Source organism: Sarcophilus harrisii, chromosome 3 (genome assembly GCF_902635505.1).
Source record: "Sarcophilus harrisii chromosome 3, mSarHar1.11, whole genome shotgun sequence".
Lineage (NCBI taxonomy): Eukaryota > Metazoa > Chordata > Mammalia > Dasyuromorphia > Dasyuridae > Sarcophilus > Sarcophilus harrisii.
The window spans coordinates 436,804,852-436,820,983 of record NC_045428.1 but is presented as its reverse complement, the minus strand read 5'-3'; the positions used below and the strand labels follow the sequence as shown (position 1 = coordinate 436,820,983).

General features: G+C 34.4%; 1 protein-coding gene across 1 annotated transcript in view; it reads right to left on the bottom strand.

The window, feature by feature from the left end:
- FLT1 (fms related receptor tyrosine kinase 1) overlaps positions 1-16,132 on the bottom strand; it is a 172,510-nt gene that overhangs the window by 124,599 nt on the left and 31,779 nt on the right. Inside the window, exons 4-6 of the mRNA XM_023499591.2 lie at positions 4,340-4,464; positions 1,132-1,303; positions 906-1,042 (exon numbers count right to left, since the gene is read on the bottom strand). Of these exons, the coding sequence (XP_023355359.1) occupies positions 906-1,042; positions 1,132-1,303; positions 4,340-4,464 (434 nt within the window). The remainder of the gene's footprint in view (positions 1-905; positions 1,043-1,131; positions 1,304-4,339; positions 4,465-16,132) is intronic.

Below are 16,132 nucleotides of genomic sequence, written 5' to 3'. Positions count from 1 at the left end.
TGCTCTACCCAATGCATCACTTAGCTACCCCCTTCTCTTTGTCTATCAGTTAAACTGTCAATTTTTTTAAAAAATGTTTTTAACATGAATTTCCTACTAGTTATTATTATTTGCAGGGATCTGCCAAATCAGGGTCTAATATCTGAATTACAATTTAAGCTCATTCTTGCTATTTTCTAAAGGAAAGAATTTTTTTCTCGACACAACAAATGATATTGTGGATTGCTGAATTGTAATATCTTTTCTAAACATGCTTCAGTCAGGTGCCTGACTGTCTGCCAGTCTCTTAAATGAATTTGCTGACAGAGACAACCTCCTGAAAAACTTTTCTTTTTTGTTACTACAGACAGTCCCTGCTTGGCTCTTAGTGATAAATTTCTCTCTCATCTCTAAATCCTAGAGGACAGTTTCCAAAGAGGAAAGAATCTTTGTATCTAACCAGTGTCATGAAATAGTAATACCAGTCTGTTTATCAAATTATGGCAAAGTTGGGGGGAAAAAATCACAAACTTCACGAGACATCAAAAGAACATATGTATGAGAATTACAATCAGGAAATGCCAAGCAAGGTAGGCATTTAAAACTTTATTGAATGATTATAACTGTTATAGAAATCAACGTATTTTAGCAAGTAATGAAGATCTTACATATTTATTTTTTCTCAATTGCAAAGAAAATTTTTTTAACATTCGTTTTTTAAAATTTTAGTTTCACATTCTTTCCCTTCCTCCCATTCCTAGACCCTGGGTCCTTTAGAAAGCAAGCAATTTTGATATGAATTACACATGTAGAATTATGTAAAACATATCATTTTGCTTACTTTTTTTTTTAAAAAAAGCTTTTTGTTTACAGATTTTAAAAAATTATAAAGAAGAAGAAATAGACAAGTTATGAAGTTTACTCACTTCACCAGGATAATTCCAAGTCATCTGAACTCTTGTGTTCCAGGCAGCAGTAACAGTACAATTGAGGGCAAGAGTCTGACCTTTCAACAATTTGATTGGATTTTGTGTACTTAACTGGACATCAATAATTTTGTTGTCTGCAAACATGTCACAAGAAAATAGGATAAATTGTCAGAACACCACAACATGTGACGCTTAATTATCATGACCATACAGCATCACTCACCTTGTCGATATGTTAGATAATTTGTGCTATATAAATGGCCATTGACTGTTGTTTCACAGATCAGAAGTCCTATAAATCTGTATGTTGGCTTTGGTACAATAAAACCCCTTTTATTGTCCCAGATTATTGTCTTCCCATCAGGAATAAAAGTTTTCACATCAGGAACCTGAAACTGAAGTGACACACCCACAAAATTATATTGGATACTCTGACAGAATAATTGTATCAAAATATTTTTCTTAAAAAATTAAAGCATGTAAAATGCTTTATTAGTTCTTCAGAATTCAATGGACATGATACATGTACACATTGTGAACAAAACGATTACATCAAAATTTCAGTTCATGGTTCAAAATCCTTTTGCTGATGGGGATATTTGCAATAAACTATCTTTGTAGAGCAGCTGAAAAATCTTTGCGTTTTTTAAAATTGGAGCTGCCAGATTATTTTCATTCATCCTCACCATATAAAAAGTCCTACTTTTAAAGAAGTCATGACTTATCTTCACCACTGAAGCTGAAAAACTTTTGAATTTTGCAGATTTAGCTAAGTACAAGTCTTAAAAGACACATAGCATTCTATTTATAATCAATAGGTCAAACATTATATCACCTTTAGATCATAAAGAAAAATAGTAAAAAGAATCAACTATGCCGCTTAAAGGGGAAATCAGTGGCCATAAAGAAAGTCAAGAGAAGATTTTTAAAATGAGGTTCATTAAGAAGGAAATTTTCTCAAATTCTTTTTAATAGTTAATTTATAATAAGCATACATATTTGCTTTTGATCAGCTTAGTCCAAACCTAGCAATGAAAAAAAAACAACTCTGACTCTCCTAACCTCATATATTTAAACATTTTTTTCTTAATATTTAAAAACTGATTTAGTCAACAAAATTGCTTTATTTTACTCCTAAGCCAGTTGATGTGAAAAAGCTGGTGGACCATGAAGTCAGTTCCCACAGTTTTGACATCTTTTAGGTGCTATTTTGCAGGCACCCGTCTATCCTTAGCAATGTAATAAAGCTGGAAAGAATGAATCTAAAACATAGGAAAGACCCCATTATCTACTGATACTGTTGCCTGCTTTAAAAGAGAATGTACATACAATAAAAGATGTAGTTTTTAAAAGTACAAGGTTAAAACAAAGATTTTTACCTTAAGTCTTTATGAAGCAGGCTCCAAAAGTTCTTAAACCCAGGTAACAAAACAGTTTTCAGTAGCCACAGACAAAAGCTACTATTTTTTCTACTACTCTATCTGTTTAACCCCCTTTTAAAACAGATCCCTTAAAGTGTCTTAAAATATATAATAATGTAATATATTATAAAGCTTACAATAAGCAAATAGGGATTTGTGGCTCTATATGATGGGCTTCCCACATCCCCTTCTGCAAAGATAATGTCCTTCTTAATTTCCTTTCTCTGGCATGTTTCTATGTATTATAAAATTTTACTTGAAATGCTACTCAAATACTTATTAAGGACTTATTCTATACAAAATATGGAAAACACAACATACAAGTCACTACAGGTATAAAGTAGGATGTGTTAAGTGCTACAAGAAATATACAAAATACCACAACATATATTCAGAGGCTTAAATTCATATTTAAGTATGGGAATCAGGGGAGCCTTCCTGAAGGAAATAACATTAAACTGAGCCTTAAAAGTTGAGCAAGAGGTAGTAAGCACAAATATAGGGAGAAGAGTATTTCATGTAGGAAATAATAGATGCAGTAGCTCAGAGGTGTGAAAGGACAAGGCATATTTGGTGAATAACATAATTTAACTAAGAAGAAATTTGTATTTAAGCATAATCCTGGAAAATAGACACTATTATTACTATCATTTTACATATGAAGAAATTGAGGGAGACACAGGTTAAGTGACTTGCTGGGATCACACAGCTAGAAAGAGCCCAATCTGAACTCAAATGTTCTATTGCATCATCTAGCTGCTTAAGGGAATGCATAAGTCAGAACAGTGTAAAGTAAGCCTAGAAAGACATATTTAGGTCTTTCCTTTTTTCCCTCAGGAGAAGTTGATCTCTCCCTCCTCAGATTTTGTCACAGCACTTTGTCATTTTTCATCTTTGTCATTTTACACGGAGAAAACTCATAATAAATGATGAATTGAAGAGAATATTATGAAGGTCCTTGAATACCAGGCTACAAGGGCAGAATTTTTGTCCTGTAGAATGTGTTCCAGAGATTCATTTTATATGCCCATATATATTCCTCTTGGGGTGAGGAAAAATGGAAGCAGGCAAGAAAGGAAGGAAGGGAAGAAGGGATAAAAGAAGAGAAAGGAGGGAAGGAAAAAAGGAAGAAGAAAGGAAGAACTTGTAATATTTAATTCCTTTGCAATAGCTCTCTATAGGATAAAACACAGCTGGCACTAAATGTTAACTGGTGGGAGGGGAGGGCATAGTGTATTTATTAACACAAAGTTCCTGCTCTTTAGGAGCTTGCATGAGAGCTAGTCACTGAATGGATATTATATTCTTTGTAAAATATTTTGGGAATTTGTGGTTTCATTGGTGTGGGTCCTACCTCTATCAATGCAGATTACAATACTCTATATTTTCCTAAAGGTTTCCGAGAGCTTGTATAGTTGAAAAAATCATCACTATGAAGACAGTAAGCTTAATTCCCAGGCGATAGTCTATCAGTAATATGCTTTTAAAAATGTTTTAGTTTAGCAAACTTGCCACAGTTTATGCCCCATGGCATATGCTTTGAGAATTCAGCTGGGGGGTGATTACAAGAGATTATTATTTAAATTAATATAGAGGAGATCTAAAAGATTAGTTTTGTGGGATAAATTCCACTGCTTCCCTAATATTGAGTAGGAAGGTATTGGAGATCTGAAGAATCAAAGAAAATGGATATAGAGAAATAAATAGTTACTTCCACACTAGGAAGATATGTCAGAGCAGGACTTGAATGGAAAAAGAGGTGGCTATCACATAAAACGTAACAGCTACTTTATATGTTAATTTAAACTTTTGGATTCATTATTCCAGTCTTCCATTTTCTCATCTGCTGATTCTGTGCTGCTTGTTGTATCTGTCAATCAACTGATGTAGTGTCTTTGGAAACAACCACAAAAATCCCCTGTTGCTCCCCTTGTCACAGAACTAAAGTAACTAGAATTCCATTCACATGTTTATAAGGTCACATAAGAACCTGGCATTGTGAAATAGTACCTTTTTCAAAGTAACGGTGAAGTCTGGCGCTGACACTCGACAAGGAATAATCATTTCCTGTCCTTCAGTCATATGAACAGTTTCAGGCATGGTGCTGTGAGGCTCTACAAATGGACTACCTGTGTCTAAAAAGGAAATAAAAACAAAATGAATCATTTTTTAAATGAATATACATACAAATTAAAGAATCTAAGCTTAGGAAATGAGAATTATTAATGTAATACCATTCCTTATTTTATACCTTTTCCCCTCATAGGTATGCAGTATATGTGTGTGTGTGTGTGTGTGTGTGTGTGTATGTGTGTGTGTGTATGTGTATACATTTCCACTTCTGCTGCAAAAAAAAAAAGTGGCAAATTTAGCACTTTATTCCAACTTTATTTCCTTGGAGGATAGATCAATGAGGAAGGGTTAGGACAATGTAGAAAAAAGTCACAAAGTAAGGAGTACTGTGAGTGGGGGCAGGGAAATTTCTGCATATGTTCCTTCATATAACAATGCTAAATGAATCAGGAAATGCCATCCAGAGCGATTGTGAGAAGTCATAGGGGGTCAGGTAAAACAGGAAAGCCATTTTGTCTGAGGAAAGATGACAAGAGGCTGGGGGGGAGGAGGAGTGGAATAGCAGAGATTCTGAGGGTGAAGATTATGAATTAAATGAGAGTAGAAAATATTTAAAACAGAAGTTTTGTGCATTAAATTCTACTGCTTTGTTCATACTGAATAAGAAGATACTGGTGATTTGAGGGATAAGAACAACTAGATGGGCAAAAGACAATGACATATAGCTACTTTTATTGAAGGTGATTTATCTTTCCATGGATGGCATACTTAGGCAGGGAAAGAAGAGATGACTTTAAATACTCAAAGAAACACAATTCAAACAATATGGCATAGCTGGTACCTGCTAGGAAACAATGACAAAAGATCAGTCAGCCTGTCATAGATAAGGAAAAAAATTAGAGAACATTAGGATTGGAAGGAACCTTGTAGATAAGTTAGTCCAATCAATTTGCATATGATAAACTGAGTCCAGGAGAGGCTGACTAGCCTATGTTCATAAGGCAGCAAAATTAGCTTTGAAACTATAATTTCTGACTCCAAATCCAGTGTTTTTCACCTCATTACAACATGATCTTTGGAGTACCTGTTTTGGAGAAAAAATATTACAAAACAAAGAGGCAGAACCTCCCCCCCCCCGCCCCATCCAAAGGAGATATGCTAAACCCAAAAGCTTAAATTAACATATAAAATAGTTTTTTATGTTTTATGATAGCCATATAGCTGCATTCAGGTCCTTCTCTAATGTTTCTTCCTAGTGAGGAAGTGATCATTGATTTCTACCCACTCATTTTCTCTAGATCTTCAGATCCTTTTATGACAAATCAGAATAAAATTCATGTGTTTAGTGTGGATTTCAAGTGCCAGATTATGCTGTATGGATTGTTGAAGGCATTGAGCAAAGAAAAAAATCAAAGAGTGTCAGTATTTTCAAGTTAGAAGAGAATGTAGGAGTTCTCAGGTCCAACTCAAAGGAATTCACAAGAATCCCTCTACAATATCACTAACAAAGTCATCTACTTGTCACTAATCTTCTAGTGACAAGGAATGTATGAACTTCTGAAGCAACCCATTCCATTGGATAGCTCTAGTGGTCAGGAAGGTTTTCCTAAGTTCAAACCTAAAGTTGAATATTTGCAACTCTGACCTATTACTCTCAGGTCTCCTGTATGGAGTAAAGTAGACAAGTTTGTTCTCTTTTCTATAACATAGACCATAAGGTACTTAAAAGACAACTTTTCCCCCCTTCTCTCTCCCTCTACCCTACTTCAATCTTTTTAAGGCTAAGCATTCCCAGTTTCTTCAAGTGAGCTTCATATAGCATTAATTTCAGGCTTTCATAACTCCTTGCCTAGGAAGCAAATGCTTCCTAATTCACCTTCCTTCTCTCTATTTTATCTACCAGTAAGCTAATAAATTGATATTTCTAAAACTAACACTGACCATATCACTCATGTACTCAAAAAATCTTCAATGATTATATATGGTTAAAATAAACTTAGTCTGGCAATTGTTTCCACCTACATTTCTAATGTTATTTCATAAAACTCTTCTCATAGTTTTTATTCCAGTCAAATAGATATACTAGCTGTTCATTGTGTATACTATTCCATATCCCATTTCTGTGCTTTGACATAAGTTGTCACCTCTGAAATATACTCATCTCTGTTTCATGGAATTTCTATCTTCCTTCAAAATACACAAAAAATCAAGGCCTTTTCTCCCCTTCTCCCCACTCATAATTCTATCCCCTTTAAATTTCTTTGTTTTACTTTCTGTATATTTTTATTTAGTTATTTGTATATGAATTATTTCTTCCCACTCCCACTCAGTAGAATATGAACTCATCTAATATAATTCTATTTAGACTTTTTATCTCTCATCTCATTCTACTTTGATCCATTCTTTACATAGCTACTCCAATATTTTCCTAAAGTTTGGACATGATTATATCCTTTTTCTCACTTGATAAATTCCAGTGGTTCCCTGTTTAACTTTGAAAGTGCTTCTTTTGTACCTACTTTTCCAGCATTGTTAATATCTTATTACCCATCTTTTCAGACTGGCTTTTTCCTTACAAAGTACACTCCATCTCCTGTCTCTGTGCTTTTTTTGTATTTGCTCTTTACCAGTTCTGGAATGATCTTCCTTCTCACCTTCAGCACTAAAACCCAAATCAAATTCGACCTTCTACACAAAGCCTTTCTTCATCTGTAAAATGGGTTATGATCATATGTATACTACCTACCCACAGGGCTGCTTTTGTAAGGAAAACACTTTATATATTTTAAAGTGATATAATAAATGTAAGTAGCTAATAGCATTATTATTTTGATGATTTCATGTAAATTGCATATTTTTTTAAAGTTTAATTTTGTGTGGCGTTCAAGAAAGACCCATAAAATGCCATAGTTAATGAAATTGTTTGCTTATTAAGAAAGTTCTGTGGGTTTGCTCACATATACAGAGAAGATTTTTTTTAACACTGAAATAGGAATCACTTATCAGCATTAAATTCCTTCTGTAAATAGATCTGCTGAGCCAGACATTCAGGCAGTGACTATTGGGATTTGATCATTCCTTTCCTTCCTACTGTGAGTCTATATTTTTGTCTCCTTTGTAAGTCCCAAGGTAAGTGGAAATGCCAGGAAATGGTTTAATTCATTTAACTAAACTGTAAATCCTTCCCTTATAATTGACTGTCTCCTTAAGTAATCATCCTCAACAAAGGACACTAGCATAAGGAGTTCCTACAGGAAACAGTAAACATTTTTGTGGCTCTTAACAAACTGAATGCCAGTTCCAAATGAAAATAAGGGGAAGGTTGATTCAATGCTTCTTTAAATTTGTTTCCTTTTCTTTATCACTTAATAGGGCTCTTTCAAAAATATAAATTTTTATTACATCTCACTTAGCCATATTTCAAAAAACCACATAGTCCTAATATGGGATTCCCTGTAATTACAATGTCAGAACTTCAGAGATTTATATCCACTCCAGCAAAAGTCAAAAAGACATCATTTGAAACACATTGGTTAGTGTCATAGTAAATAGTGAGGTTATAATCTATTGCGTTGTTATATGAGTTTTTGACTGCATATGCTACAAAAATACTCTGTGAACTTGTTAATGATACATTTCCTTTGCAATTTGATTCAAGGAAAGGCTAAGAAAGAACCTGCCAGCCGTACTATAATACAAAACATTTTTTTTTGGTTTGTTTTGCAAGGATCTTAGATACGGAAAAGGTCACTGCTCCTTTAATATCACCAGTGAAACCCACTTACGACTCCCTCAGGACTCATTTATCTTTGTCATGAAATTAAAAATGACTTCCAAAACCAGCCAGCAATACAGAGCGATTTCCTGAAGCCACATCTCCTCAACATTTCAAGAGTGAGGAAGAGCTGCTCCAAAGACTACCGGTGTCCTGTTGGCTCAGACACACTGTCACCAGAGGTGTATGCCAACAAACATCTAGGTGGGGACCATATTACCACATAACCTCTCTGAACTTTCCAAGCTAAAAGCAGTGGCAGGAAACTGGCACCAAATATTAAGATTTCTCACCCAGAAGTATCAATGCTGCCACTCACCTTTCAGCCCACAGGCAGGCTCTGAAATAGAAAAAGATCAAACACAGGTTCCTGCTCCTATGAATAGAGTTAGGATCTATTTTTTCCTCCAAGGCTATCTTTTTTTTTTAAATAAAGCTTTTAATTTTCAAAACATATGCATAAATAGTTTTCAACATTCACCCTTGCAAAAACTTGTGTTTCATTTTTTTTTCTCCCTCCCTTTCCTCCATCCCCTCTCCTAGATGGCAAGTAATCCAATATATGTTAAACATGTGGAATTCTTCTATACATATTTCCACAACTATGCTGCACATAGAAAAGAAAAGCACAAGAAAAATAGGATCTATTTTTAAAGAATTTTCTTCTTTCTGAATCTGCAATCATAGAGTGTTAGGTTAAAAGTATTTAAACATAAAGGGCTCAGATATTGCCATCATTCCACATAGAATTCCCACTGACATCAGCTGGGAGTTCCGTTATTCTGCTCAAGGCAGTGGGTGGCACAAAGCAGTTAGGACATTTTCCTGGTTTTGATTAAAGGGATCCAACAATAAACATCTTATTTCCTAGCATATTTATGTTCTTATAATTTTTGTAAGCCTTTCTCCTGATTCCCTTTGATTTCATTTTCCTTTCCTCTTCTTAGCAGGCATAAGGGCACCTAATGATTATTTTGAAGATGGGAGTTGGTTTCATCTTTAAGGGTAAGAGGTAAAAATAAAGCAACACCCTCTTATAAGACAGAAGTATTTAGGTGGACTAACTCTCAGAGGATAAATCTTCAAAGGCTAGCCTATTGAAATCCTCCCTCTATAATGTCCAGTGCTATATTGTCTATAGCTAGATGCTAAATGAAGGATTTTAAAATGATTAAGGCAGGACTATTCTTTGAAATATGAACTTAAAAATAAAAAAAACAAAAATATGCTACTTGCAATGGAATTATTACTATTGATTTTGAAAAATCTGTTTGTTCTAACAAGTCTTATATAGATTATACTATGCTATAAGTATTCCGAATCATTTAGGTCATGTATGATTCTGAGATTGTGAACTTGATTGAGTGTGTGGAAAAATACTTGTGCCATTGACAGAAACAGAGATAATAGGAAGAAGATTGGATTTAGATAGGGGCAAGGAGTTTTGTTTGAACCACTACCTAGAGAATACCCAGAGGAAACTGTTCAGTAAACAACTGGAAATGGAGGTCTAAAGCTCAGAAGAGAGATGGCAGTTATATGCACTGATAATTCAATCCCAAGTCCCTGATTAGATAGCTAAGAAAGAAAACATGCAAAGAAAAGAAAGAAGGCTCTTAGGGAACCACAGGCAATAACCAAACACAGAGAGACTGGCGTGCGTGATGACAAAGCAAAGGTGAGATGGGTAGAAGAACCAGGAGCAAGTAGTGTCATGAAAACCCAGAGCTTAGGAGAAGGTAGTCTTCTAAATTCTAAATTGTAGGGAATTGTAGGGATGTCAGAAAGGATGAAGACTAGGAAAAGTCATTGAAATAAGCAATTAAGAACCACTGCTAATCTGGCAGAGGGCAGGTTCAGTTAGTGGGACTAAAAGTCAGATTGCAAAGGTGTTGAGAATTGTGAGAAGTGAAAGATGAAACAACTGTAGGATAATTTTCTAAATATTTGGCTTCAAAGAAAGGAGAAATATAGGAGAATTGTTTAAGGGGATGTTGGTGCCAAATTTTATTTTATTTTATTTTATTTTGTTTGTTTTAAGGGTGGAGAAGAACAAGGCATGGTTGTAGGCAACAGGAAAGGATCAAGGGCAAAAATAGGAAGGTTGGTTTTTGCAAAAAGTTTCTTGAAAGAAAGATCTGAATTCTTGTAAGGACACAATACAACAACTATGGTAAACAAAATATTGTTCAGTTCTTTCAGTTATGTCATGTCTGATATGACCTCATTTAGAGTTTTTTTGGCAGAAATTCTGAAGGAGTTTGCCATTTCCTTCTCTAGCTCATTTTATAGATGAGGCAACTGAAGTAAACAGAGTTAAATATCTTTGCCCAGTGTTACACAATTAGTAAGTGACTGAGTGACAACTATATTTGTTTATATGTGTGTATATAGTTTGCTTTCTTCCTTCCTCTTTTTTCTTTCATTCTTTCTCTCTTCCTTCCTCCTTCCTTTCTCTTTTCCTTCCTTCCATAAACTAATATGATTCTTTTTTTCTCATTTCCTACCACATCAACTTCTCTGTCTGACTTTGAAAGCCTTTGTTTTCTAATCCCACCTTAACTTGTCAAATATCTACTACTTCTTAATATTCCACTGAGGCTAACCTCCTCTCTGATGTTTTCACCAGCCATGTTCTATAGGTTCTTGTCCATGTTGTCCCTTCCACTTGGAATATCCTACCTCCTCTTTAAATCCTCTCTCTTAACACCTTCAACCACTTTTGAACACACTATTCTCGCTTTTCTCTGAATTCTATTGGTATTGGTAGCTATTACTACACATTTCAGCACTCTTCTACTCTCTAATATACATATAATAAAAGCTATTCTGTACCTATTTCAATATAATAAACAAAAACTGATGAACAGGGTTGCAAAGATATCTTTCTAAAGTAATATATTTGCTTCTTAATTGGAGAAGAATTCTCTATTTGGTCAACAATATTTATAATGCAACCATGGTCTCCAAGACATTCTATATACATTCTATGCACAAGGCTTCTTAAACTTTTTTCACTCGTGACTTCTTTTCATCAAAGAAATTTTTTATGCTACCCTGGGTACATAGGAATATAAAATAGATATTCATATCAAACATTTACTGATAATAAATCATGATTTCATCATCACAACCTATAGCTTAAGAAGCTTTGTTATATATTATATGCATGCTCCAAAGAGCTCTTAGCTCCTATTTTCAAGAACAGTGGGAAAAGTAGGACACACAAAAATAAAGCAAAATCCAATTTTCTACTTGCACACCCCAATCCCAATGAAGTATATGGTATATCCATGTTGCCATTGTGTTCATTACTCACTAGTGGCTGAAGTAGAAGTGTTTCATGATTTCCCTATGGAAAAGATTGAGACATTTGGACCAGATTCTATTACAGTTTGATGTGTTGGTGGTTTGTTGAATGATTAGACCCAAAGTATTTAATGGATTAATATCAACATAGAAGAGAAAAACTGCCTTGCATGGCATGGCATGGCATGCTCTTATTTCTGTTGTATTCAATGTGCATCAGCAGCAACCTGGATGAAAATAAAAGGAGTATGTTGAGGAAATCTGTAGATTTCCTTGACTAGAGAAGCAGGATCCAAAATATTCTTAGTTGGTTGTATGCCTTAACTAAGAAAATTAAATGTGAAAAAAAGGCAAATATAAAATCTCATGTTTTAAGTTTAAACAAATGAACTATATAAGTATGGCACAGGGGAGAAATGACAATACAGCAGTCTTTATGAAAAAGACATAGAACTTTTCATTGACTTGCAAGTTCATTGATAGTATGAGGGAGCTGCCAAAAAGTTTAATGCAATCTTGAGCTGTATTTATAAAAAGTATGTGCTTGGAACAAAGAAGGTAATATTTCCATTGCATTTGGGACTGGTCAGACCACATCTGAAGCATTGTGTTCCATTCTGGGCACCACAGTTTAAAATTATATTAACAAGTTTGAACACATCAAGTAGAGAGTGATTAGCATAGGGAGGAATCTAGAACACCCAAGGCAGCATGATATAATGGAAAGAGTATTATTGGCTTTTGAGTCAGAGGACCAGCAGCTGACTCCTGATTCTAACTAGTTCAGCTATGTAATCTCGGAATAAGACAATTCTCCTCTCTCAGTTTCAGTTTCTATACTAGTAAAATGAGCATATTTGCATATCTACTTCACAGAATTGTTGCAAAAATCAAGTTAGAACCCCAATAGGTGTCTGCAGGATGTCCCAGAAGTCTTTGTTCAGTTTTAAGCTTTAATAATAAATATTATGTATTAAGCAAAATTAAGTATTAAGCAAATATTAACTTTAAATAATTGGGCTTTAGTAGCCTAAAATTGCACAAAGACTTTTGGGATACTCTGTTTAAATACAAACTGTTTATTGTGTCATTGGCAGTATAGTTGACATTAAAACTAGTCCCATAGAACAAAAGCTCTAGCAGATCTTACTGGGTTTGTGGGGTTACAATAAAAATTCCACCTAGATAAGATGGTATACCCTTTAATCAGAACTGAGCTTTCCCAATTGAGTGGGGTCCCAAGATTGAACGCAATTTCATTATTAGCTCTGCCCTTCAGAGGCTGCTTGACCTGGTAACTAAATGAGGAAATTAAAACAAACAAACGAGAAAAATAACCCAGATTCTTCCCCCTTCCTTTAGTAATTGGTTACTAATAATTATTTCTCTCATCTAGAACTCCTAACTCTTGAGTTAATATCTATAGCGGTGTCAACACAGAAGAATAATGACATAGTCTCAGGGGTTTGAACATATATTTAGCATAGATGTTAGGAATATAACCCAAAAATTACATGACAGTGAGTGATTCTAGGAGTATATCAAAGACATACTCCAAAAAGACACAGTAAGATACTATTTTAAGTTTAATGAAACTCATAATCTAGAGAATAACAACTAAAACAATGGCAGAGTGACCTGCCACATGGCCAAGTCTCAAACAGTTGATATGAATAGTGTCTACCAGAAAGAATTAAGCTGATGTTGAACAAATGCTCTTGGGATCTAAAAAGCACAACATTTAGAACTGGAGAGGTTCACTGATCCAATCCCAACATTTTACAGATGACAAACTGAGGCTCAGAGATGACAAGAGAGCAGTGGAATTGAAATTTGAACCCAGATCTTTGAGTTTCAATTCTGTACAGACAGAGAACAACTTAGGAAAACACAGCAGTCAGTAAACATAACATAATCTTTACATATGTGTAATATGGAAAAACTATATGGCCAACACCTATATTTTTTGAAGCAATGTTATGGTATCTTTGTTTTCATATATATATAAAATAAAAATATAATATATACATGTACATGTATATAAGTACATAAATATATCAATATAAATTCTTTTATGCAATATCTTAAATTTGTCCTTTCCTTTTTAATCAGAGTATCAATATCCTACTTCAAGTCCTTATTATTGCATGCTATCATGTAGTACTTACAATGCTATATTAATATCCCAGAAGTTTTCACTATTATCACTACCTAACTCAAGAAGCTACAATGGATCCCAAAATTCCTCATTTTCTGCTGCATCAGTTTTTCTGCCTCTTTTTAGATTTCAAAATTTTCACAATTTAACATTCTCCCTTACTTTCCCAGTCTTATCTCTCATTTCTCCCCCACATAGACCTGATCTTATAGGCAAACTACTGTATTCACTATCTCCTGAACATGCACTGTTTAACTATCTCCATCTCTTTTTTTATGTCTCTCATTTTGCTTAGATTATCCTTCTCCTATAGTAAACTATAAAAGTCCTTTAAAGCTAAATTTAAATGCAGTCTTCTCTGTGAAATTTTTACCAATCAATCTTGGTTTCACTTAAACCTCTTCTATTATTCATATTTCAGTATTGTCACTTGCTATCATTGACAGTGAATATATTACTCCACTTCTTTGGAACTCAGCTTCCTCAGCTGCAAAATGAGAAGCTTGGACTAGATCATAAGATCACAGAAGCAACCACTGAAATAATCATTTCCTTCTTTGAATCCCTTCAGCACTTTGCACTACTCAGCATCCCTAATGGCAACAAGTGTTGCCTTACACTTGTTATTGTGGCTACATGTGTGCACATCTTATCTCCCCTACTAGACTGTACATTTCTCCTGAAGGGCAGAGACCTCTTTACTAGATCATTTTCATATTCCCTGAAGCCTTTTAGTCTTCATCAGTAAATGTAAATGTATGTTAATGAATAATCAATAAATGTATGTTAATGAATACCTTTTGCTCTTTGTTGGTATTGATTGTGAGTAGAACCAATGATTAGCTACAATGATTACCAAATAACCAGTACAATGCCTTTTCATCTTTAAGTAGGAAGGATATTCTGTTTCCCTGCCAGATTACTTTTTGCCCAAAAGAAAGTTATGAAGTATCAGAAATTTATAACATTTTTTCTCAATTTTAAAGCATTTCTCTTTCCTTCACATTTTTCCTTCACAATTTTGGACAAATTTCCCCATTTATTTTATTCATAAACACTTCAAGATATTTTTGTACTTCAGACTTTTATAAATATTTTATACTTTTATATAAAGTATTTATAAAATAAGGGATAAAAGTATCTATATTTTTCACATTTCCCATCTGGAATCATCTTACATGACAAGGAGCGGGGGAGAAATAATACACTTCATTTTCCTTCATTTAGACTCCATTCCTGTGTTCAGAATTCAAAGATTATACCTCAATCTCCTGTAAATAACCTTTCCAAAATTCACTTTGTGTGGCTATTTTAGCACTATGTTCCATTCATTTAGTATCAACATTTATATGAGGTACATTAAGTGACATGTGGTATATAACTATAGTGTAAGTAACATGAATTATCAATGTTGGCTTGTTAGGTTGGCACACTCAAAATTGGCAGAATGGAGCTCTGGGAGTGCCATTAAGTCCTTTCCCTCTATTAGGGGATGGCCAGAAGATCTGGCAGGGACCCAAAAAAAATACTTACAATGAAATTCTAGGAATGAGCTATGTGAACACAAAAGTCTGAGGCAAGGACTGAAGAGACTGAGAGAAGATAGGAAGCTTTAGCTATCTCATTCGTCCCTCTCCCCTCAATTAAGCAGAAAAGTGGTGAAATGACATCTTATCAAAGGTCACAAAAAGTAACCACTGTCAGATCCATAATTTAAATCCAAGTCTTCTGACCCCAAATTTAGAGCTCTTTTTCCTCGGTCAATAATGCTTCTTCTGTTCTTTTGGCTCCAGTTGGATACTATTTGGCATTTGATTGAACTTTCCATTTCTTGGTATTGTCCTGCTGGATGAGGGAAACTGATCAGGTTGCTCCCAGAAAACTGTAAAATTTCAGAGGAGTAAATATGTATTTTTTCTTTTCTGAATTTAAATTGTGTACAATTTTCAGGGACCAGAAAATTCTCAGTTCTTGGACTACCAGAGGTTGAACTTTACACATTCTGATTCATTCTGTCCACTACTGCCATTACAGACATGCATGTTCTATTGCATGCCCAGTTCCTCTAAACTTCTGAAGCAGAGACCAGCCTTCTCAGAGAAGAGAAACTTAGCAAAAAAATTTTTCAAACAACTTAAACTTCTTTCTTATCCACAGGTAAATTCACAAATTTGTTTCTCATTCAATTTAGTGGTTAGTAGAGAGTGGGTGATCTTGGACAATAGCATAGCTGACAATTTGGAAATTTGTTCTCACTGAAAAAGTTGGGAGAAAAACATTCCAGAAATCAGGAAAGAAGAGCAAAGAGTGAAGGAAATAGCTGAAATGAACAATTTGGGACAACTATGAAAAGAAGACTAACAGAAAGAAAATGAATGTTTGAAAATATGGGGGGAGGGTTAATGCATAAACTTTAGAAATTGACTGCAAAGAGGAAACAATGAGGCAGAATTAGGTAACCCAATTACAAGAAATTCATCTAACTATT